This window comes from Cynocephalus volans, chromosome 4 (assembly GCF_027409185.1).
Source record: "Cynocephalus volans isolate mCynVol1 chromosome 4, mCynVol1.pri, whole genome shotgun sequence".
NCBI classification, from domain to species: domain Eukaryota; kingdom Metazoa; phylum Chordata; class Mammalia; order Dermoptera; family Cynocephalidae; genus Cynocephalus; species Cynocephalus volans.
In genome coordinates, this window is record NC_084463.1 from 97,403,394 (window position 1) to 97,427,560 (window position 24,167).

General features: G+C 37.4%; 1 protein-coding gene across 4 annotated transcripts in view; it reads left to right on the forward strand.

Annotated features, from left to right (window-relative positions):
* Nucleotides 1-24,167, forward strand: part of PAK1 (p21 (RAC1) activated kinase 1) — a 96,688-nt gene that overhangs the window by 22,932 nt on the left and 49,589 nt on the right. For all 4 annotated transcript variants that reach the window (XM_063093444.1, XM_063093445.1, XM_063093447.1 and 1 more), the window contains 3 exons: nt 13,539-13,639; nt 14,145-14,292; nt 18,190-18,227. In XM_063093444.1, the coding sequence (XP_062949514.1) occupies nt 13,539-13,639; nt 14,145-14,292; nt 18,190-18,227 (287 nt within the window). The remainder of the gene's footprint in view (nt 1-13,538; nt 13,640-14,144; nt 14,293-18,189; nt 18,228-24,167) is intronic.

The window sequence follows — 24,167 nt, forward strand, 5'->3', positions numbered from 1 at the left end:
ATATTCACTTAATCTGCAATATGGGGAAGGCACAGTGCATATAGAAGAAGCTGTGCTGGAGTTTGAGCACTTGAGGTTGTCACCACTGCCGATCTCTGGCTTTGTGACCTTTGGTAATTTGCTCTTTCTCAGTCTCAGTTATCTTACCTGTAATATAGGTACGTAATAATATTGATCTCAAAGAGTTGTTGAAAGGATTATGACTAAAAATGTGAAAATTGTATAAACTGCAGTCCTGTTTAGAGTTGGTAGTACTTTTGGTGGCAGTCATGTACTATATTGTTTATTGCTTGCTGTCATTATTTTCTTTTGGAATCTGTGATTAACACTTCAGAGTTGTTAAGAGATTTACAAAATAACAGCTCTTAACAGGATTCCTCCAAGATGAGATTAAAGAATGGCCTGTTTTCTCCCTAAATAAATAGGCTTCATTTCTTGTTGGCTTAGACAAAGCTAATGGGAAGGCACAGGTTAAGTAATTTTGTGCACTGAGACTAAGCAGACTCAAAGAAAGGTTTCCCAAGAAGTTCTTAAACATTCTCTGTAGTGTCAGAAGTAGGATTCTAAGCTCTAGATATGAGCCTGGACCTCTGGGACAAATAACATGTTTGAAACTGGGGCCAAAATGTAAGCATAGCCTCTTAAAATTATAAATCTCAGATATTCTTCACTTGTCTGCTATTCTAATCTTTTTCCATTTCCCTTTCTTTTCCTTTTCTCATCTTCCTTCTATGTTCTCCTAACTCACTTATATGGTTGTTATCAACAAGGATTGGAAACATTGATATACCAGTACATATGATATATATGTATATGTATATGATATATATATATATATATACTAGGAGTTAGGCTGACCAACTACTGTGTTCAAGACTTTCTAAGGAAGTAATGCTTTATAACAGGTTTGGTTCCTACTTCCTTATTGTGTGACCTGAGACAACTCACTGAACCTCTCTTGGCTTCAGTTTCTTTCTCATTCATGAAATGAATTAAGTTTGATTAAATGCTCTGTAAGATCACATATAGCCCATGGACCGTGATTCTCGTAGGTTCTTCCACTGAATTTTTGTCCTTATATAAAAAATTGCACAACGCAGAAATGTCCAACTCACTGAATTGTCACTGTGACCACACCTATGTGGCCACTACCCTGACCAAGAAGAAGAATATTACCAGCCCCCTAAAATTCCTACATTTTCCCTTCCAGGCACTAATATCTTTCTCTTACCCAATGATAAACATCATGAATGAGTTTGCCTGTTTTTGAACTTGACATACTGTGAGAAATGCCCTCACCCGTCCAATACCAAAGGATGGACATGGAGACACGAGATACAGCAAAGCGAGACTTTAATTATGGCCTTGCAAGGTTTGGGTGTCTGAAGGGCAGGCACATGGAAAAGGGCTGAAGCAAGCAATTTATTTCCTAGTACGCAAGTCCCTCCTCCTGCCTCCTCAATGGCTGTGAGTACTGCAGTGTGCACAGTCTTTCTGAATGATGGCTAAAATTTATTACCCCCTTGCAAGGAATTCCTTTGTCTGGGGGCTCAGGACAAGCCCCCCAAAAGGCCTGCCTAAGCCCTGTGAAGGGAGAAACACCAGAGAATGAAGAAAACAATGGGTGCTAGAAACTAATTACCATCTCAAGGAGAGCCTTAGCTGTTGAAAGACCCTCTGGGAAAATGAAAACAAAAGGGGCTAGGAACTAATTACCATCTCAATAAAACACCATCAGATAAGTCATTTCTGAAAATGAATCACTTAGATTATTTTCTTATACATACATAGAATCATACAATGTATATTCTTTTTCTTTTTAATTGGTTATGAATGTTCATGGAGTACAAAGCTGACCATCACCACTTGTGTGGAAAGTATGATGACCAGATCAATACTAGCAGCATGCCCATTACCACAAATTGTGATTATTCCGTGTCCCCCACCCAATTAATCCCTGACCTCCCTCCCCCTCCCCTTTCCCCCACACCACTCTGCAAACCCTAGGTCTGTTCTCTCCCTCTACAACTCCAACTCCCCACTGTGGTCTTTCTTTCCTTCCTTCTTTCTCTCTTAGCTCCCACTTATGTGTGAGGACATGTGGTATTTTTTGTTTGCCTTTATTTGATCAACATTGTTCATAAGATTTATACATGTTTTTATGTACAGCTGTAGTTCATTTTCCATGTTGTATAATATTCTCTTATAGGAATATTTTCCATTGTACTCTTGATGAACATTGGGTTAATTTCAGTAGACTATTAAGAATAATGTTTTCTGATCATTCTTGTACGTCTCAATACATGTGTTCACACATTTGTTTGTATATACATAGTGACATAGTGAAATTGCTGGGCATGGACATGCTTATGTTAAAGTTTGATAGGTAATACCAAAAGTTCAAAGTGATTGTTTCAATTTATATTCCCACCAATAGTTCCTAAGAATTCTAGTTACTTCACTTCTTTGTCACCATTTAGTGTTGCAAGTCTTTAATTTTAGGAATTCTGGTGTGTGGTCTCTGATGACTAATGTGCTTGAGCAACTTTTCGTCTGTTAATTGGCAGTTTGGATATTCTTTTTTGTGAAATGCCTTTTCAAGTCTTTTACCCATTTGTAGGAATTCTTACCTAGTAAGTCTTTTGTCAGTTATATCTGTTACAGATGTCTTCTGTTGTGCTCTTAATGGTATCTTTGATAGAAGCTTGGCATGGTGTCTGATAGAATTTTAATGTAGTCAAATTTATTATTTCCTTTCTAATGCTTTCTGTTCTATTTTTGAAATCTTTACCTCTAAGGCATCAAGATTTTTATTCTATTTGAATTTTCTATGTATAATGTACATGAGCTTATTATCTGTAAATTGTGATAGTTTTCTTTCATCCTTTCTAATACTTCTTTTACTTCTTTTTCTTGCCTAATTGCAGTGGCTGATAACTTCAATGCCATGATGAATACAAGTGGTGATGGGGAACACCCTTATCTTGTTCTTAATCTCAGAGGAAAGTCTTTGAAGATATCATGATTAAGTATGGTGTTTGCTCTAGGGTTTTGGGTAATTAATTTTTATTAGATTAAGTAAATTCCCTCATAATCCCAGTTTGCTGAGAGTTTTTATTATTTATTTATTTATTTATTTATTTATTTATATATAGAGAGAGCGTGTGTGTGTGTGTGTGTGTGTGTGTGTGTGTGTGTGTGTGGTCAGAATACTTAAGGTCTACTTTTCTGGCAAATTTCAAGTATATGGTACATTATTAACAATAGTTGCCATGCTGTGCATTAAGTTTCCAGAATTTATTCATCTTGTAACTGTACGTTTGTATCCTTGGAACTTATAATTGTAAATTTGATCAACATCTCCTCATTTCCTCTGACTTCTGGAAACCACCCTTCTACTCTCTGTTTCTATGAGTTTAACTTTTTTAGACTCCACATATAAGTAAGATCATGTAGTATTTGTCTTTCTGTGTCAGGCTTATTAGCATAATGTCCTCTAGATTCATCATGTTATTGCAAATGAAAGGATTTTCTTCTTTGTCAAGGCTTAATAATATTACTTTATTTATATGTATCCCAAATTTTCTTTTCTTTTCCTTCCTTTCTTTCTTTTCCTTCCTTCCTCCCTTCCCACCCTCCCTCCTTCCCTTCCCTTCCCTTCCCTTCCCTCCTTCCCTTCCTTCCCTCCCTCCCTCCCTGATTGTCCCCCTTCCTGCCAATGATGTGAGGGCCAGATTCATACTGGGAGCATACTCATTACCAGAAATTACTTTTGTACCCTTTGTCCCCTCCCAATTATCCCCCAGTCTCCATCCCCCTCCCCCTCTCACCTCCACTCCAATTTGTACCCCTAGGAATGTTCCCTCCCTCTGTTGGATCACGGCACTGCTAGGGTCTTTCTTTCCTGCCTTCCTTTCTCTCTTAGCTCTCACATATGAGTGAGCACATGTGGTATTTATCCCTCTGTGCTTTGCTTATTTCACTCAACATAAGTTTCTCCAGGTTTATCCATGTTGTTGTAAATGGGAGTATTTCATTCTTTTTTATGGCAGAGTAGTATTCCATAGTGTATATATACCACAGTTTCTTTATTGAATTACCTATTGATGGACATTTAGGTTGGTTCCATATCTTGGCTATTGTAAACAGAGGTGCAATAAACATGGGAGTGCAGGTATCTCTTCAACATGCTGATTTCCATTCCTCTAGATATATACCCAGAAGAGGGATTGCTGGATCATATGGAAGATCTATCTGTAGTTCTTTGAGAGACCTCCAAATTGTTTTCCAAAGTGGTTGTACTAATTTCCAGTCCCACCAACAGTGCAGTAGTGTTCCCTTCTCTCCACACCCTCACCAGCATTTGTTATTCACCATCTTTTTGATTTTAGCCAGTCTAACTGGAGTGAGGTGGTATCTCAATGTGGTTTTAATTTGCATTTCCCTGATGACCAGTGATGTTGAGCATTTTTTCATGTATCTGTTGGCCATTTTAGGTCTTCCTTTGAAAAATGTCTGTTCAGCTCCTTTGCCCATTTTTTAATTGTGTCATTTATCTTTTTACTGTATAATTGCTTGAGTTCTATGTATATTCTAGATATTAGTCCCTTGTTGGATGCATAGTTAGAAAAATTTTCTCCCACTCTGTAGGTTGTCTTTTCACTCTGTTGATTGTTTCTTTTGCTGTGCAGAAACTTTTTAGTTTGATAGAGTCCCATTTGTTTAGTTCTTCTTTTGCTGCTTGTGCTTTCGGGTACATGTTCATAAAACCTGTGCCCTGACTTAACTGCTGAAGTGTTTCACCTATATTTTCCCTTAGTAATTTTATAGTTTCGGGTCTTATACCTAGGTCTTTAATCCATTTTGAGTTGATTTTAGTGTATGGTGAGAGATGCATATCTAGTTTCATTCTTCTGCATATGGATATCTAGTTTTCCCAGCACCACTTGTTGAAAAGGCAATCTTTTCCCCAATGTAGATTTTTGTTGTCTTTGCCCAATATCAGATGGCTATAAGCCTGAGGAGTGATTTCTGGGTTCTCTATTCTACTCCACTGTCTGAATGTCTATTTTTATACCAGTACCATGCTGTTTTGGTTACAACAGCTTTGTAGTTTAATTTGAAGTCAGGCAGAGTTATGCCTCCGTCTTTGTTTTTTTTTTTTTCCTCAGGATTGCTTTGCCTGTTCAGGGTCTTTAGTTTTTCCATATGGAAAGGTAAGATTGTTTTTTCCATTTCAGTGAAGAATGTCGTCATTGGTATTTTGATGGGGATTGTATTGAATCTTTAGATCACTTTGGGTAGTATAGACATTTTCACAATGTTAATTCTTCCAATCCAAGAGCATGGAATATCTTTCCATCTTTTTGTGTCTTCTTTTATTTCTTTCAGAAATGGTTTGTAATTCTCATTGTAGATGTCTTTCACCTCCTTGGTTAAATTGATCCCTAGGTATCATATTTTTTTGGTGACAATTGTAAATGGGCTTACTTTATTTCTCTTTCTGTTAATTCATTATTTGAGTATATAAATGCTACTGATTTGGGGGCATTTATTTTGCATCCTGCAATGTTACTGAAGTTATTAACCAGCTCTAGGAGTTTTTTGATAGAGTCTTTAGGTTTTTCTGTATATAGTATCATGTCATCTGCAAATAGGGAAAGTTTGACTTTGTCTTTTCCAGTCTGGATTCCCTTTATTTTTTTCTCTTGCCCGATTGCTCTAGCTAGTATCTCCAGTACTATGTTGAATAGAAGTGGTGAGAGTGGACATCCTTGTCTTGTTCCTGTCCTTAATGGGAAGGCCTTCAATTTTTCCCCATTCAGAATAATACTGACGGTGGGCTTGTCATAAATGGCTTTTTTTGTGTTAAGATATTTTCCTTCCATGCCTAATTTGTTGAGAGTCTTTATCATGAAGGAATGTTAAATTTTGTCAAATGCTTTTTCAGCATCTATTGAGATAATCATATGAATTTTGTCCTTGAGCTTGTTGATGTGATGTATCACGTTTATTAACTTTTGTATGTTGAACCATCCATGCATCCCTGGGATAAATCCCACTTGATCATAATGTATAATTTTTTTAATATGTTGCTGTATTCTAATTGCTAATATTTTGTTGAGGATTTTAGCATCTAGGTTCATCAAGGATATTGGCCTATAATTTTATTTTTTTATTGTGTCTTTATCTGGTTTTGGTATCAGAGTTATGTTGGCCTCATAGAATGAGTTTGGGAGAGTAGCGTCTGTTTCAATTGTCTGGAATAGTTTCATGAGAATTGGTATTAATGCCTCTTTAAAAGCTTGTTAGAATTCAGCTGTAAAGCCATCGGACCAGGACTTTTTTTTGTTGGAATATTGCTAATTACTGCTTAAATCTCCTTGCTTGTTATTGGTTTGTTCAGGTTTTCTATCTCTTCTTTGTTCAGTCTTGGTAATTTATATGTGTCTAGAAACTTATCCATATCTTCCAGATTTTCAGATTTGTTGTCATACAGTTGTTTATAATAGTCTCTAACGATTCTTTGTATTTCTGTGGTATCAGTTGTAATGTCTCCCTTTTCATTTCCGATTTTTGTTATTTGGATCTTCTCTCTACTTTTTTGTGTTAATCTAGCTAATGGTGTGTCTATTTTGTTTATCTTCTTGAAAAACCAACTTTTAGTTTTGTTGATCTTTTCTATTGTTTTTTTGGGTCTCTATTTCATTTAGTTCTGCTCTGATCTTAATTATTTCCATCTACTGCTTTTAGGTTTGGATTGTTGTTGTTTTTCAAGTTATTTGAGGTGTAGTGTTAGGTCATTTATTTGAAGTCTTTCCATAAGCATTTACTATAATAAATTTTCCTGTTAGTACTGCTTTTGCAGTATCCCACAAGTTTTGGTATGATGTATCTTTATTTTTATTAGTTTCAATACATTTTTTGATTTCCTTTTTACTTTCTTCTTGGACCCATAGGTCATTCACGAGCCTATTATTTATTTTCCATGTATTTGTATAGCTTCCAGCATTTTGCTTATTGTTTGTCTCCAGTTTTAGTCCATTGTGGTCTGAAAAGATTGTTGGAATGATTTCAATTTTTTAAAAATTTGCTCAGACTAGATTTGTGACCTAATATGTGGTCTATCCTGGAGAATGTACTGTGAACTCATGAGAAGAAAGTGTATTCTTTAGCTGTTGGGTAAAATGTTCTGTATATATCTGCCAAGTCCAGTTGGTCTAGGGTGTAGATTAAGTCCTGTGTCTCTTTGTTGACTTGTTGCCTGGAAGTGCTGCCCCATACTGAAAGAGGGGTGTTAAGAACACCCACTATTAATGTATTAGGACCTATCTCCTTCTTTAGGTCTAAGAGTGTTTGCTTGATATATCTCAGTGCTCCAGTATTGGGTGCATACATGTTTATGATTGTTATGTCTTCTAGCTGGATAGTTCCCTTTATCTGGATAGTTTCATTTCTAGAAGTTCTGCTACACTCTTTTTTATGGTATTAATCTCTTTGTAGATTCCCTTTATATAATGGCCTTCTTTGTCTTTTTTAATGTTTTTTGGTTTAAAGTCTATTTTTGTCCAATATGAGAATAGCTACTCCTGCTCATTTTTGGTTTCCATTTGTGTGGTATATCTTTTTCCATCCCTTCACTTTTAGTCTATGTGTGTCTTTACAGGTGAGGTGGGTCTCTTGAAGACAGCATATACTTGGGTCTAGCTTTTTAATCAAGTCAGTCTATGTCTTTTGAATGAGGAATTTAATACATTCACATTTAGAGTAGTTATTGAGAAGTGTTGTTTAATTCCTGTCATTTAATTGCTACTTGTTTAGGTGGTTTGTATATCTTTTGATCATTATTTCCTTTTTTATTTCTCTTCTTCAATGTGAGTTGGGAACTTAAGGTGGAATGATTTAGCTTCTTTCCCTTTCTTGCTGGCATTTTTGTTTTAACTGTGAGTTTTGCTCTTTCTTATGTATTTGTGATGGTGGTCACCATTATTCAGATTCTAAATGAATGACTCCCTTGAGAATTTCTTGCAGGGCTGGTCGCATGGTGGTGAATTCCCACAACTTTTGTTTATTTGGGAAATATACTATTTCTCCCTCATTTCTGAAGGAGAGCCTTGCTGGGTAAAGAATTCTTGGCTGGCAGTTTTTTCTTTTAGGATTTTGAATATATTGTTCTACTTTCTTCTGGCCTGTAGGGTTTCAGTTGAGAAGTCTGCTGTTAGTTTGATGGAGGTTCCCCTATAAGTGACCTGATGCTTTTCTCTTGCTGCTTGTAGATTCTCTCTTTGTCTTTGAGCTTTGCAAGTTTAACTATAATATGTCTTGGGGAGGATCTTTTTGGATTAAATCTCTTTGGGGACCTTTGAGCTTCCTGGATCTGAAGGTCAGTATCTCGCCCTACACCTGGGAAGTTTTCTGTTACTATTTCCTTGAGTAGGTTTTCAATACCTTTTTCTTTCTCCTGCACTTCAGGAATACCCACAATGCTGATGTTAGAGTGCTTGAGGTTGTCTGCTATCTCTCTTAGGTTTTCCTCATTATTTTTAATTCTTTTTTCCTTTTTTTTGTCTGCCTGAGTTATTTCAAAAAGACCATCTTCAAGCTCTGAAATTCTTTCTTCTGCTTGCTTTCCGCTGCTGCTCAAGCTCTAAGTTGTGTTGTTTATTTCATTGAGTGAGTCTTTCATTTCTAGAAGTTCTGCTACACTCTTTTTTATGGTATTAGTCTCTTTGTAGATTTCCTCCTTCATATTCTGGATGTTTTTTTCTTGTCTCATTGTGTTCTCTAATTGAGTCTTCCTTTATTTCTTTAAGTTTTCTTAAGATCATTGCTCGAAATTCTTTTTCAGACATTTCAAGGATTCCCTGTTCCATGGAGTCTGACTTTGGGGCATTACTGTATCCTTTTGGTGGTGTTATTTCTTCTTGATTGTTTGTTCTTCTAGTATTTTTTTGCTGATGCTTGATCATTTGGTAGGGTGTTTGCTGCTTCTATTACACTGAGTTTGACTGTGGAGTGGCCTTGGTTGCTACTGTGGGGGATGAATTGTTTTTGCTTGACAGTAGGAGTGGTGGTGGTTATGTTAAACCACCTTGGTTCCTGTTCGAGACTCTCTGATTGTAGAATGAGCCTCTAGCATCATGGAGTTCTGCTGGGCCAAACTTGGAGTGTTGGATCCGTAGGCTGGTGCTCCCCCCGGGTCTGAGGTGGGGTGAGGGGCTGTGTCCAGCTGTGTGGTTCCATTGGCTGGTGTTGTTGCTGGCTGCTGCCAGGGGGCTCACCTGTGTGGTGCTGGTTCAGGGCATGGGGGCAGGGCCTGGAGTCCCCCCCACCTCCCCTGCCTGGGTCCGAGGTGGTGGGGTTAGGGGGCTGCATGGAGCTGCACAGTTCCACTGGCTGGTGCTGCTGCCGGCTCGCTGAGAGCTTTTAATCACCATTGGTATCACACTTCAGCAAATGCTTTTTCTGCATTAATTGAATTGATTATATATATATTTTTGTGTATTTTCTTAATATGGTAAATTATATTTACTTTTTAAAAAAAATTGAGATGTAATTCAAGTACCATACCATTTACTCTCTTAAAATGTATAATTCAGTGGTTTTTAGTCAGTTCACAAGGTTGTACAACCATTACAATGATCTAATTTCAGTACATTTTCATCACTGCAAAAAGAAACCCCATACCTGTTAGCAGTCCCTTCTCCCAGCCCCTGGCAACCACCAATCTACTTTCTGTCTATGGATTTGCCTATTGTGGACATTTCATATAAATGGAATTACAAGGGTACTTCAAAAAGTTCATTGAAAAGTAGAATTGAAAGATAATATGAATCTTTCCATGAACTTTTAAAAATACCCTCATATATAATATGTGGCCTTTTGTATTGGCTTTTTTCACTTAGCATGTTTTTAAGGTTCATTCGTGTTGTAGCATGGATCAGGACTTTCTTTCATTATATGAATATGCCACATTTTATCCATTCATCTGTTGAGGGACATTTGGGTTGCTTCCACTTTTTGACTGTTATGCATAATTCTGCTGTAAACATTCATGTACAAGTTTTTATGTAGGCATAAGTTTTCATCACATTCCTCCAGATCCATATTTCTAGTCATCATAAAAAATTTAGTACAGTAGCAATTGTCCCAGGGAGACTGAGGTTTGTGGCCTTGGGATATGAGACCATCAGGATCCTGGGTTTGCTTTACTTTCTCTATTGTGTCTTCCCTCAGTCCCAAGCTCAGAGTACATGCTTAGTAAGAGTTTATGAAATTTGGTTGACTTGCTGGTCAGGTGGAAAGCTGGGAGGAAAATCACACTGTTTACTCCTCTTGGCCTTTGCTTATTCTGTTTCTTTATGGAATGCTCTTTTCTATCTTTGCCTGGCTAACTCCTATTCATCCTTCATGACTTTCAGGTATTTTCTTCTCCAGAAAGGTCATTTATGACATACTTTCATCTGTACTTTGAGCATGGATTATTGTTCGATTTTGCAGATTAAGGACTTGAAACTCAGAGAAAGTGACTTTCCCAGGGTCACACAGTGAGTTAATGGCAAAGATAATACCGAATCATTCTTCCTCTAACTCCTAGCCCCAGAGACTTCCTACTGGTAGAGAGTTCTTTTAATTCCCTCACCTCAGTCTGTCCAGCTGTAAAATGGAGATAATCCATACTGTCTGGCTCTTGGGTTTGTTGAGAGGAGCCAGTGAGACAGTGTGAAAGAGCTTCATGAAGGGCTACACACATGTAAGGCAGGTGGGTTGTTACTTCCAAGAAGGGATTGGCTAAGTTCCAGGTGACTTTGGAACTGCATGGCTCCTCCAGTTCTCTCTTGCATTTCTACTTCAAGAACGCTGTTTCTTGCTGGTGATCCCCAGCTGATGAGTACTCAGACTAAATTGTACAGCACCCAGGCTAAATCCTACCAGCTAGATTTCCCCTTTCCCCCTACTTCCCTCCTCTATCACTTCAGCCAGGCCCTTCCTGTTCGTGTACCACACACAGATCTGGTCTGTGTTAAACTGTTATTTCAGTCAGTAGTTGCTTCCAGTCAAATCAGTCAGTAGGGATTGGGGGGTATAATGAAGAGTAAAAGACTTGATTAGGTGAAGTGAGTCTTACTACCATGTGCTCTATGACTAAGGGCAAGTCAGTTTACTTCTCAGGGTCTCTTTCCTCAGCGAGTGAAATTACAGGGTTTCTGAGGTCACTTTCTAATATTTTCTAGGATATTTTTGAACTAAGTAAGCTCTGTGCTAGGTTGAGATTCAGAAGTATAATGATTGTAATTAGAAGCCATGATTTTGGTCTTTAAGAAGCTTACGTTTTAGGTCTTAAATTATACAAGATAGAAAATGGCTAGATGCGTGGTGGTATAGTAGAGTCAGTACCTTGGGAATTGACAGGGGGAGGAAAGGTCAAGAAATCCTTTCTGGAAGAAGTGGGACTTGCACCAGTCTTTAAAAGATGGCTTAGACAGGGAGAATGAGAGGGAGAGCATTCCAAGCAAGAAGAAAAAGTGAACTTGGAGGTGGGAGTATGTGAGGTATGTTCAAAGGTTGCAGGGTAAAGAGTCCAGTAGAAACAGAGCCAACTTCAGCATTACCCTATATGTCCGTGTGTTAAATGATATTATTTCCCTGGGCTCTTTTTAAAACTACTTATCCTCTGAGCCACCCTCTCTGGGTCTCCATTACCCAAGTTCCTTCTGTAGTTGACAGTCCATGCCTATGATGTTGTATTATAAAGTATATAAATAATATACAATAGAAATGATATATAAAATATAATAAAAATTAAAACCTAAATAAAACATTAATGTAATTATACTTCCATAAAACCTTTTAAGTGACTAGACCAGAAGAAATTTAGAAACAGAAAGCAGTTTGGATCAGAAAGCAGTTTCAAAGCCCTGCCACATGTTCCACACATTCAAGCTATGAACAGGACAGATGGACTAATGTCGTAAATGGCTGCTTAACTTGGGCCCTGATATAACCCTTAGCCTTCTCTTTCTCAAAACAGCTGCTTCTGGAAGGGAAAGTGCCAAGTGCAGAAATAGCTTAAATCCTAGCAATTGGGATATAGGCAAATGGTTCTCATTAAGATACTGAAGAAAAACCTTTGGAATCAGACCTCCGTTCAAATCCTAGCTCTCAGCTGTATTAGTAAATCATTCAGTTTCCTCATCTGTAAAATGACAGTAGTGATATTTATCTCATAGGATTGTAAGGATGACAGTAGTAATATCGATCTTATAGGATTGTAAGAATGAAGGAAAATAAAGTAAATCGTGGTACATATACATAGTAAATTTTTAGTGTTATTTCTTTTCATTATACCGAAGTATGTTTTCTTGATTCAACTTGAAATTCTTTAGAGGAGGTAAAGTAGAATGGAAAGGACTTTGGCTTTAAGCCAAACCTTTTGGATTTTAATTACTTAATGACTGTAGGCAAATCTGTGCCTCGATTTCCTAATCTCTAAGTGAAAATTGCCTCTTAGGATTGTAGTAATTTTATGAGATAATAGATATGAAATACCTATTAAAAACTGTTAAATGCCATCTCAGGAAGAAATTTAACTACAGAGCTTTGAGATTGCTCATCTTCCTATTTTCATAGGCTTGTAGAATGTAGTAGCTGGAAGGGCGCTTGAGAGCATCTAGTCCATTCTCCCTATTGTTCAGATGGGAAAGCAGAGATCCTGGACTATATACTGTAGTGGGGTAGGGATAAAACTGGCTTGGACTCCAGACCTTCTTGTTTTTTCCTCCCCCTTTTGCCGCCTTTCATGAGGGTTATGCTAGGTCTGTAGAGGCATTAGGACTTCAGAATTTCTTTTAGCCAGTGTGCTGTGCTCCCAGACAACAGGGTTTTAAAGCAGGGCTGCTGGGTGCTAGATAGCAAATTTTGTGAAAGTTAAGCCAGAGCTGGTGAAAGGAAACATTTATTCCCACCCTGGAGAGAATTTGTGTGTCTTGGGCAGATTCCTTATACTCCTTGCCCATTGGAGGTAGATGTCTGGTCATTTGTTTCTTTCTTCATTCACTGTCTGAGCACTTATTTTGTGCCAGGCGTATGCTCGTCTCTGTGAATTTATGATGAATTGAACATGGCCCCGTACTTGGAACCCAGTCTGGTAGGGAAGATAAATAGGCAATTACTGTATTGGTGATGTGGGAACAGAAGAAAGGGTGGAGAACTGCCCAACCTAGAGATCAGGGAGGATTTCACAGAAGAGATGACTTGCCCTGTATCAACTGGCTAATTAGTGGTAGAACTAGGACTATTAACTCTGACAAATGTTCTTTTTGCTCCTCCCTTACTTTAGTTCAACAAACGATTAAGTCTTTAAACATGCATTGAGCATATACTCCAATCCAGGTTTGAGGTGGGGTTCTGTAAATACATATGTGAAGTAACAGACTTTGCCCTCTAAAGGAGCCTAAAACTCAATAAAGAGCTAAAATAAGCCTAAAACCTTAATAATCTTCCTGTTTTTTATTTCCCTTTCCCTGTTTCTCTTGCAGCGAATAAAAAGAAGGAGAAGGAGCGGCCAGAGATTTCTCTTCCTTCAGATTTTGAGCACACAATTCACGTCGGTTTTGATGCTGTCACAGGGGAGTTTACGGTAAGTCCTAGGTCACAAGAAAGACCTTTTAGAAAGGTCTTTTAGAGTTCTGTTAAATTCAGTCCTTTCTCACCTTCCTGATACTTCTGTCTCTGCCTGAGACCCTCATTATAATCTTCCTACATTCATGAAAGGGACATTTTTCTCATCTCCAAACTTATACCCAGAAATGCCTTTCAATCTCCATTCCTAAATAAACCTCTGTTAAAGTGGCCACTTGGTAGCAGGCTCTGTGCAGGGCGCTGATGATGAAGAACACATCAGACCTTGTACCTTCTCTAAAGGAGGTATAGCTTGGTGAAGGAGCAAACATCTCAAGAAATGGCTAATACAATGAGAAAGAACATGTAAGGAGAGACTTGTGTAAACTCTGAGGGTGTGGAGAGAAAGGAATGACTAACAAACTCATCTTTAGCTGCTAGCAGATATCACTGTTAGCTCTGATTTTCTTTCAGAGTCCCCTGTGACTGTGCCTTCTTGATAGTTTTGCATGTGTGTCTTATAGGGGATGCCAGAGCAGTGGGCCCGCTTGCTTCAGACATCAAATATCACAAAGTCGGAGCAGAAGAAAAACCCACAGGCAGTTCTGGATGTGTTGGAATTTTACAACTCAAAGAAGACCTCCAACAGCCAGAAGTACATGAGCTTTACAGGTATGAGGATTGTGTCCAGGTACAATCTCAGCAATAGAAGGTTTTAATCTGGGTGGAAAAGCTCCATATACCTATTGGTCTGGGGTGAGAGAAAAAAATATTGGAAAGAGTAGAGGTGGCACTTTCATTAAGATGAAATTTGGAATTTGAGATCCAAGATGATGGGTTTTTGTATCAAACTTGAGTCTTCACTCTGAAACTGCATTTTTCTTTTGGATTTTGTTGTTGTTGTTGTTGTTTTCTTATTTTTGTGTGTGTGTGTGTTTTGCTTTTTTAGTCTTTTTCTTTTTTCTTTTCTCTTTCCTGAAACTTCATGTTTTAAAAAAATAGCTTGGTATTATACATAAAGGACACAGGCTTTGTGGTAGAAGGTCCAAATTCTAACACTCACTAGGTTCTAACAGTTACTTCATTTCTTTGAGTCTCAAAATGGGAATAATAATTCCTATCTCAAGAGGTTATAGTAAGGAATAAATGAGCTCATTGATGTGAAAGTTCTTTATAGGTTGTAAAACAACATTATGGAACTGTAACTATTATTATCATTATTATTATCAATATCATTGATTATTTAATAATGTCAGTATGTATCTTTCAAGTAGGCAAGTCTGATTTCTTCCTCAAGGGACTAATTTTTATCAGTCAAATGAAAAGCTGGCCAATAATAATAAATGTTCTTTAGATGTGCTGTTTTTATATGGACTGTATATTTCATAGTGTTTTTCATAGCAGAATTGGGATTAAAACCCAGTTCTCCTAATTCCTAGACCAGCACCTTTTGAATTTACTGCTTGCCTCTAATAGTTTTATTTGGAGCACCTCTTTCCATAGCAGAGAAATTCTTTTTTTCTCTAAGATAACTTAGGAGAGGCCCATATTTCTGAAAACTTGCCTTTTATATAGCATCTTAGAACATTAGACCAGGAAGTACCTTAGAATGTATCAGCTTTGCTTTGTTTTGCAGACAGAAAAGCCAAAAAAAGTCCTTTCTAATGTGGCTAAATTAAGTGGCAGGGCTAGTCTTTCAATTCTCAGTGTGGTGCTGGTGTTCTTTGCTCAAGCTGCCTTCTTCAAAGGGCTGTATTGTTGGGGAAGGTGAGAACCAGGATGAACTGGCTAATTTTGAAGAATGCTTTCCCCAGCCAGTATCTGGCTTGTATCAAAGGGGACAGATGGTGGGGATGACAGACTGCAGCTTTACTCTTGCTGCCATGGTGGTACTCAGGAGAGGGTCATGTTTGTTCCCAGCAGTATTTCCTTCCTCTCATCTGGCCCTGCTGGGTTTGTCTCACTTCTTCCTTTGAGGGACTGGGTCATTCTAAGGAGGAATTGGGGTGGAGGGTACTGAATAGGAAAGTTTTCTAGTCAGGAAATTAGACCTTATGTTTAAGGAGTTTGTCTTGGAGACATGAGATTACAAGCTGTCTTTGAAAGCCTCAGCAATGAAGTCTTTAGAAGAATCTGTTTTTCTTTGTGCATGTATGTTTATGAAGGCATAGCTCTGTGAGTTTGCATATGTTTAGAATTAAAATCTACTTAAGTATTCATGAATGAATATGTATATAGATATACACATTCAAGTAATTGTGTGTATGTTCATCTGTGCATGCATATATGAATAATATTAAGTATGTATGTATAGATTTGTGTGCGTATATCTACTTTTGTGTGTGTATATCTACTTTTGTGTGTATAAATTTGTGCACATATGTATATATGTGTATGTGCAGGATTTTTAATTTCCTAAAAGTTGAAGACAAGGGCCAACTTAGGTAAAATTGTATATTCAGCACCGTTTATTTTTAACGTCACATCTCTCCTTTCCCCATTTCCCTTCCTCTCACACTATTGGTTATGATAACACTACCTCAATTTATATGTGCTCACATGTGTATTATCTGATGTGATTCTTATGATGGCCTTGGGGGGTTGGCAGAGCAAGGACTTTTACCCCATTTTACAGACTCAAATTAGGCTCAGAGAAATTAAATGACTTACCCAAGGTGACTCATCTGATTTGTGATGGAAATCTGTTTTCCACTTGGGCCTTTAAACACTTTGCACAACCCTCCATGCCAATTTTTTGTCAAGTTTCCTATTTTTTCAACACTTAATTTTCTGTACCAATTAATAGCTAATGTGAAAAGTAGGGGGAAAGTAGATGAGATTGACTAGATTAACAACCTAACTAGGTCTTAGCCCTGCTTTACCACTGATTTATGTGACCTTGAGCCAGTTTCTTTCCCTTTCTGAACCTGTTTCCTCATTTGTAAAATGTAAGGGTTGGAAGTACTTTGTATTTGGTCATTCTGTGCTTTGGAATTAGATTTTGATATACAGAGCTTGTATATCACTTTTAAAAAGATGAGTATTTACTTGTTTTTTATATGGTGTAAGAGGTATGTTTATTACCAGAATACCCAGTCCTCAAAAATATTAGCAATGTGTAAAGTTAGAGGTAGTGCAGTGAAGACACAGTGTTGCATTCCACCTAAGCTAATACTCTTTTGGATAAGAAAAACAAATGAATTATGTTTAAAGTATATCCTGAATTGATTTCTCTAAGGTATAGCTGGCTATTCAGGTTTGTTTTAAGAACATGTTGTCATAGCTTGCCTTATTTCCAGCTTTGTGGGTTCATGATTTACTGTAGGGCCAAAGAAGCTGTGTCTGGCACTTCCTTATTTGGTGGAATTGGGATCTTGGACTTTCTCTAGGCTTGGTTCTTGGTGAGAAATATTTTGGATTTGATGAAATACTTCTCCTTAATTTCATTGGTGGTGAACTGGCAAAGTCAGTTTCTCCTTGGACCATTAGGAATTTAAGAACAAAACCAAAGATAATACTTGGTCTTTAAACTTCTTTTCTTACTGAGATATCCACTGAGTCTCCCTCCATTTCATATTTTGTTAAGTCCAAGATATCATTGGTTGTAAGATGTTCCATTATTTTATATTCCACTAAGAAAAAGAGCTGCCAGTTAAACAGTGAAATGCCTTTGATTGTGGAACACATCTCTATGTCAGAGATGTTAATGTGAAAGAAATGTGCATCTCAGAATCAGTGAAATATGGTAGTTGCTTCATTCAGGAGCTTGATTCTTTTCTTAGAAAACAAGACGCTGTCTTCAATTAGACTTGACAAGATTAATACCTCTCTTTTCCTAAGCCTTAGTCTTTCTCTCCCTTAGGGAATAGACATGGATATAGAAAGATTCTTTCTGAAAGCTGAAACTGTAGGCTGGTCATGATTTGGCATGGATGGTGCAGGATGGTGCCATGAATTCTTTTCCCTTCTCTTAGAATGCAAGAAATTCCTTTGGTCATTGAAGCCTGATGATGATATAGCCGATGATGTGGATACGGTTCTAGCATAGTATTTAGAATTAGACCAGAATTCAAATCTTGACTCCGCTGTTTAATCTGTATACCCTGGGAAAATTATTTAACTTCTCTGAACTTCAGTTTCTAAATTTGTAAAAGTGTATATAATAATAGTATTCAGAGCTGTGGTGAGGATTAAAGGAAGAGACATGTATTATGTGCTAACCATGATGTCTGGCCCATAGTACTGGTCATATTACAGGTTGAGCATCCCTAATTCAAAAATCTGAAATGCTCCAAAATCCAAAACTTTTTGAGCACCAACATAACATGCAAAAGAAATGCTCATTGGAGCATTTCAGGATGCTTAACTGGTAAGTATTCTGCATATATTTCAAAATTCAAAAAAAATCCAAAATTCAGAATGGTTCTCATCCCAAGCATTTCAGATAGATACTCAACCTGTATTATTCTCTGGACCTGGCAAGTGTTTGACCAGATAGACTTCCTTAGCTCTCAAGAAAGGATTAAACCATAATTGCTTACTAAGTCCCGTGTCTTTCTTCCTTTGCAGATAAGTCAGCTGAGGATTATAATTCTTCTAACACTTTGGTAAGTCTTTATGTCCTTTATTCTGATATGGGCAGATATGGAGGTAAGGATCAAGAAAGTATGGTAGAAGCAGAGCCTGGGCTGGGAGACACTCATCTTGGTCACTCCTCAACCCTGGGCCTCAGAATCCCTATCTATACCATAAAGGAATTGGACTTAGCAAACAGTGGGCTTTCCAGCTTTAATGTTCTAGAAATTCTAACCTCAGAACCAGAAGATGTAGCTGCTAGGCTCAATTTTTTCATTTGTAGCTTTGAACCTTGGGAAAGCAATTTACCTTTCTGAGTTCCAGTTTCTTCATCAATAAAATGAGAATGATACATTCCACCTTACCTGGATATGTTTACAGATATCTGAATTTAGAAGGGAATTTCCTCTTGTATTAGTCTGTTTTGTATTGCTATAACAGAAATACCTGAGACTGGGTAATTTATAAGGAAAAGAGGTTTATTTGGCTTACGATTCTGGGACAGCTGCATCTGGCATGGACCTCAGGCTGCTTCTACTCATGGCAGAAAGTGGCAGGCAGCTGGCAAGTACAGGCAGATCACATGGTGAAAAGAAGCAAGAGAGAGAGAGAGGAGGTGCCAGGGTCCTATAAACAACCACCTCTCGTGGGAACTAATAGAGCAAGAACTCACTCATTAATCTCCCCTCCCCCATGGAGAGCATTAATCCATTCATGAGGGATCTGTCCCCATGACTCAATCAGTTTCCAACACTGCCACACTGGGAATCAAATTTCTACATGAGTTTTGTAGTGGACAACACATCCAGACTCCATCACCTCTTTGGTCAGTAGGTTCTACAAAACCAGTATTAGGACTCATGTTGAAGGGAACAGTTTCTATTCATTTAAGGTCAGTCATCCTGTTCTCTGAAGTTGTAGTGAATGCCCTGTTGCTCAAAGGGATGTTATAGGAAACATTGAAGAATTGGCTGGGAAGTAAATGTAGATGACATCGAAGGTCCTTCTATCTCTCTCAATGTAGAAATTCTATTTTCCTGGGCAATTATGAGGATAAAAATGAGATGTGTTTGAAAGGATAAGTAAAGGATAAATAGTAAAACGCGATACATATAAGAAAATACTGCTATTTGTATTATGATGTTGTCTTTTGTACAAAGGTCGCTATGTTATATTGATTTACTAAGCATTTGCAAATGTCCCTGCTCTATGCCAGGTCCTATGTGAAGAAGAGCCAATATGGAGATGATCAGACATTGTCCCAATTTCTAAGAATCTCCCAGTCTTGTAGGAGACCTGAAGGCACAAACAGAGAGTTATAATGCAGCATGCTAAACTTCATGAGGCCAGGGACTCTGCCTGACTTGTTAATTGCTATATCCTTGGCATTTGGCAAGTCCTGGCATTCAGTAATTATTTACTGAATGAAAGTTTTAATGTGTCAGAGAAAGCTTCCTGATGGTAAAGTCTGAGCTGAATGATTTAGTTATCTAGGGCAAGAATTAAGGAGAGATGAGGCTATTCCAGACAGAGAATAGCATGTGCGTGGGGAAGGAGGTTCACGAGGTATGCTTATGCAGGGAACTGCAAGTAGTTTGATATAATTGGAATGTGAAGCATGAAGGGAATAGAGGTGGGTGATGAGGAGTGGTAAGCAGGACAAATCATGTAGGAGTTTGACTTTATCTTAAAGGTAATAATTGCTTGACTAGCCTAAAAAGAAAAAAAAAAGTAATAAGCTTAAAGAATTTTAAACGGGGCCCATAGTACTCTAATGCAATACTGAGTCACCTTCAAAATACTTTTAACTATGCTTCCAGCAGTATACTCTGAGTTGTTAATACTCTTATTGAATATTTAAAAATGTTCACATGTTCGGTGCCTTGCGACATTTTGGGTCCTTTCTTATTCACTATCTCTTTTAATCCTCACAGGAGTTTGGTGAGTGGGTTATTATCCTTGTTTTGTAGGGTTAGTAGCAATAGGTATATGATTCCCAATCTACTGCTTTTCCCTGATTCATGCTGCCTTTCATCAAATGGAAGAGATGTTATTAAAAGGTGGGGAGGAATTTGCAAACATGAGTCTTTGAACAGTAAGTTATTGAACTAAACAGAGCTGTGTTGTGCCTTGTGGCTCAAATGTCTTTATGCTTTTGTAGGAAGAATGACAACTATTATTTATTGGGTACCTAATTCGTGCCAGGCAGTGTGATAGGAACTTTATATATGTTAGCGTAATTAGTCCTCACAATCACCTTGTAAAGGAAGTATTTTTATCCCCATATTACAGGTAGAAAAACAGACTATCTTGAAGACCCATAATTAGAACCAGATTAGAACTCTGGGGTCTTCTGAATCCCAGCCCAGGGTTTTCTTTCACTGTGACAGGGAACAGAGAAAGAAGATGTCAAAGAGGTCTTATAGAGGAGACTGCAGTAAAGCCATAGTTATGTTGTTTGTTAATGAGGAGGAAGAGCCCTGGGGCTCATGCCATATGGCAGAGAGGATAACACCTGCTTGGTAAAAACCTGTGCTGGTTTAGTGTGTACGTTTAAAATCACTCAAGGCTGTCAAGGACGTTTTTCTCCTCCAATTCAGAACATTTGTCCCTGTAGCTCAATACTCTATATTTCCTTACTAGTTTTATTTGGAGCATATGGTTTGTATTATGGCAGCATGTCATTGTTTTCCACATTGGTTTCACACAGATCATTCTACTTGATTTATGAAATAATCAAACAGAATTGTTATCTCCATAATAAAGATTAAGAAATCGAAACTCAGAAAGAGTAAGTGACTAGCTCCCTACCCTCAAATGAGTTAGTAGTAGAAACCAGTACAAAATTCTGTTCCCCTGAGCATTCATTTACTCACTCATACCATAATTATTTCCTTAGCACCTTCTTTGTGCCAAAGTATAGGTGACATAAAAATGAAAGTGCACTATTTTAGCTCTTGAGAAAAAAAAAAACAAAAAACTTAATGTCTGATTAGGGAGGTAAGGGCTGCTGCAAGAGAGGTATGAATAATGTACAAAGGGATCGTATTTGATGAAGTCATTTATTCTGCTTGGTAGTACAGGGAAGTTTGCACTGAGTTGCTAGGCCCTAAAGGTTTGTTCATTTAACAAACATGATCTTTGAGGTCCCTTTCTGCTCTAATAAAATTCTGTTATGTGTAGCTCATTGGTGAGATCTGACTCTAAAATTCTATGGCATTTTAGTGCCTGATTTTCACTTATAAAATGAACACCTACCATTTTACCATGTGATAGGCTCTTTGTGTGCTGAAGAGTCAAGGACTGGTAAGGTCTTTGTTCTTGATCTCACAATTTAGTGATGAATCAGAACATGTTAACAAGGATTTATAATATTGTGTCAAGTAAACACAGGTAATGATACCAGGCAGAGAAAAGGGCAGTGCTTTCGTGTCTGAGGGACAGCATGAACAAAAGCCAGGTTGTTAAGGATCCAGTATGTCAGGCCAGAGTACTTGGACTTTGGAGCCAAGGGAGTATTTTAAATAGAAGATGATGTAGTTGGATTTGCATTGTAGACAAACATCTTAGAAAGATTCCTCTGGAAATTGAATCAGGATAGTGGACTAAATTCATTTGCTCATCTCTCTTGCTATCCCAAACGTCTTAATTTCAGAAAAGATACATTAACAAATAAATTAAAACAGTGCTCCAAAACAAAAACTTGACATATATCAACCATTGTGAGGAATTCATGGAAGATAGAAAGCAGATAAGGTCAGATTGATCAGAGCAAAAGAAGCCACAGCTTAAAGCAAGTGGAAGAGAAAACTCCTAGGAAGGTAAAAGTAGCTCCAGTGAAAATAGGCTGAAAGAATATATACAAGAAGTAGGAAGGAGTCCTGGGTTATCTTTAAGGGTATATTAATTAAATTCTACATTTGAAACAGCAGGGGCAGCCTCCCTTATAGTCAGCAAAAAGCAGCAGGTGGATTTGCTTCTAAGCTAAAACCATATAATTTTCTAAAGAAAGTAAACTGCCTTCTTGAGGAAAGTTCATGATATGGGTATAGGGGCCTGAGAGAGAAGCAGAGCAGAACCCAAGTTCACTGTGGATTTCTACCACAGATATAAATAAGAGGAAAAAAGAAAAGTAGTTCTGCAGTGGAAGAAAATACATTAAAATTCTCCATCCCATGAGTAAATTTCTCATACTTTTGATAACTGGAAGGAGAGGAATCTCTATGCTACATGCTTTTCCATACCTACATACCCTAATATAACACTTGCCAGTAACTCACAAATAGACTGCATCAGACCTCCCGTTTAGAGAGGACCATGGAGAAACACGCTTACATAACTGCAGGAAAAACTCAAGCTAATTACATACACTAATCAGTCTAGTCCTTCATTTATAAACATGAAAGGATAGCCAAGGATCTGCAGACATTTTGAGAGAAACAAAGCATTAAAGAGAAGGACCAAGATAAAGAAATAAAACATGCCCCAGAGGAAACAGATAATTCAGGAAAGACGATTTTAAAAAAATACCTAATATGTTTAGGGAGGTTCTAATATGTTGTAACCACAAAAACACTCTGCTATTAGAGCAATCAGAGGATACAAGAGAGTTCTTAGAAATTAAAAATATGACCAGAAGTAAATGCACAAGGATTAAAGAACAAATGCATATAAGTGAAGAGGGAATTAATGATATAAAATATGAAAACAGATGGAAAAATTGAGAATAAGGGATAGTAGAGGATTAGACAAGGAGATTCAAAAAGAGGAATTAGAGAACAGAGGCAGTGGAGTGGAAAAAACAATTAAAGTAATAGTAGAAGAAAAATCCCCCAGCTAAAGAAATCATGAGTCTTTGGATGAAAGGCCTACCAATGACCAAGTCAGATAATTGAAAAGAGACCCAAGGATAAAGAAAAAATCCTTGAAAGTTTCCATAATGAATATATAGTTAATGTCCTAAGGAATATTAGCATCAGAATTCTCATTAGCAATAGTGGACAAAGGAGCAATATATTCAGAGGTATGTGGAAAATTATTTAGAACCAAGAATTCTATACCTAATCAAACTAGCATTTAAACACGAGGTCAAAATGAAGACATGTTTAGACATGTGAAGATCGAGGTTTACCATCCACAGATCATCTTTGAAAGGTGAAACATCAGATAGTAACAATAATTACCTCTGGGGTTTATGGTGATTAAGAATATTCACTTAAAATTATTTTTACCCAAGTAATGGATTAAAAAGTCAAATAGGACTAAAAGCTTTGTTTTAAATAGCTGTTAATCTGGGATCTCCCTTCACCTTGTCTTGGCAATCCTTTTGCATTTCTGTTTTGGTATTCCTATTTTCTCTATGCCATGCCTTCCTTATTTTTGGTTTACTTTTGCATTTTGGTGGAGCACATCCTTTAGCAGGTTTGAGAAAATAGTTGGGAAGTAATTATTTAATATCTTTCAGGTCTCAAAATGGGGGGGTTCTCTATTCCACCCTTGCATTTGATTAATACTTTGACTGATTGTAGAATTCTAAGTTAGAAATAATTTTTCATCAGAATATGGAAAACACTGCTCTTTTATCATCTGGCTTTCAGTACTGCTAAGTCCAAAGCCATTTTATTTCTGCTTCTCTATATGTGACCTATTTTTTTTTTTCACTCAGAAAGCTTGTAAGAATTTCTTTGTTACTATTGCTTTGAAAATTTATAATTGTATCCCTATTTTCATCTATTTACTGTGCAAGGAGCTTTTTAAACCCTTTCAGCCTGAAAATTCAAGGCTTCAGTTCTAGGAAATTTGCTTGAATTATTTCATTGAGGATTTCTTCAAGAACCCTCTGTTTTCTTTGTTCTGTCTGGGACTCCCATTGCTTAGATTTTGGAACTCTTAGACTGATTCTCCATTTTTCTTATATTTTCTCTATTTTCTTTGCCTTGATTTTTGTTCTGATTTTTGGGAGATTTCCTTAA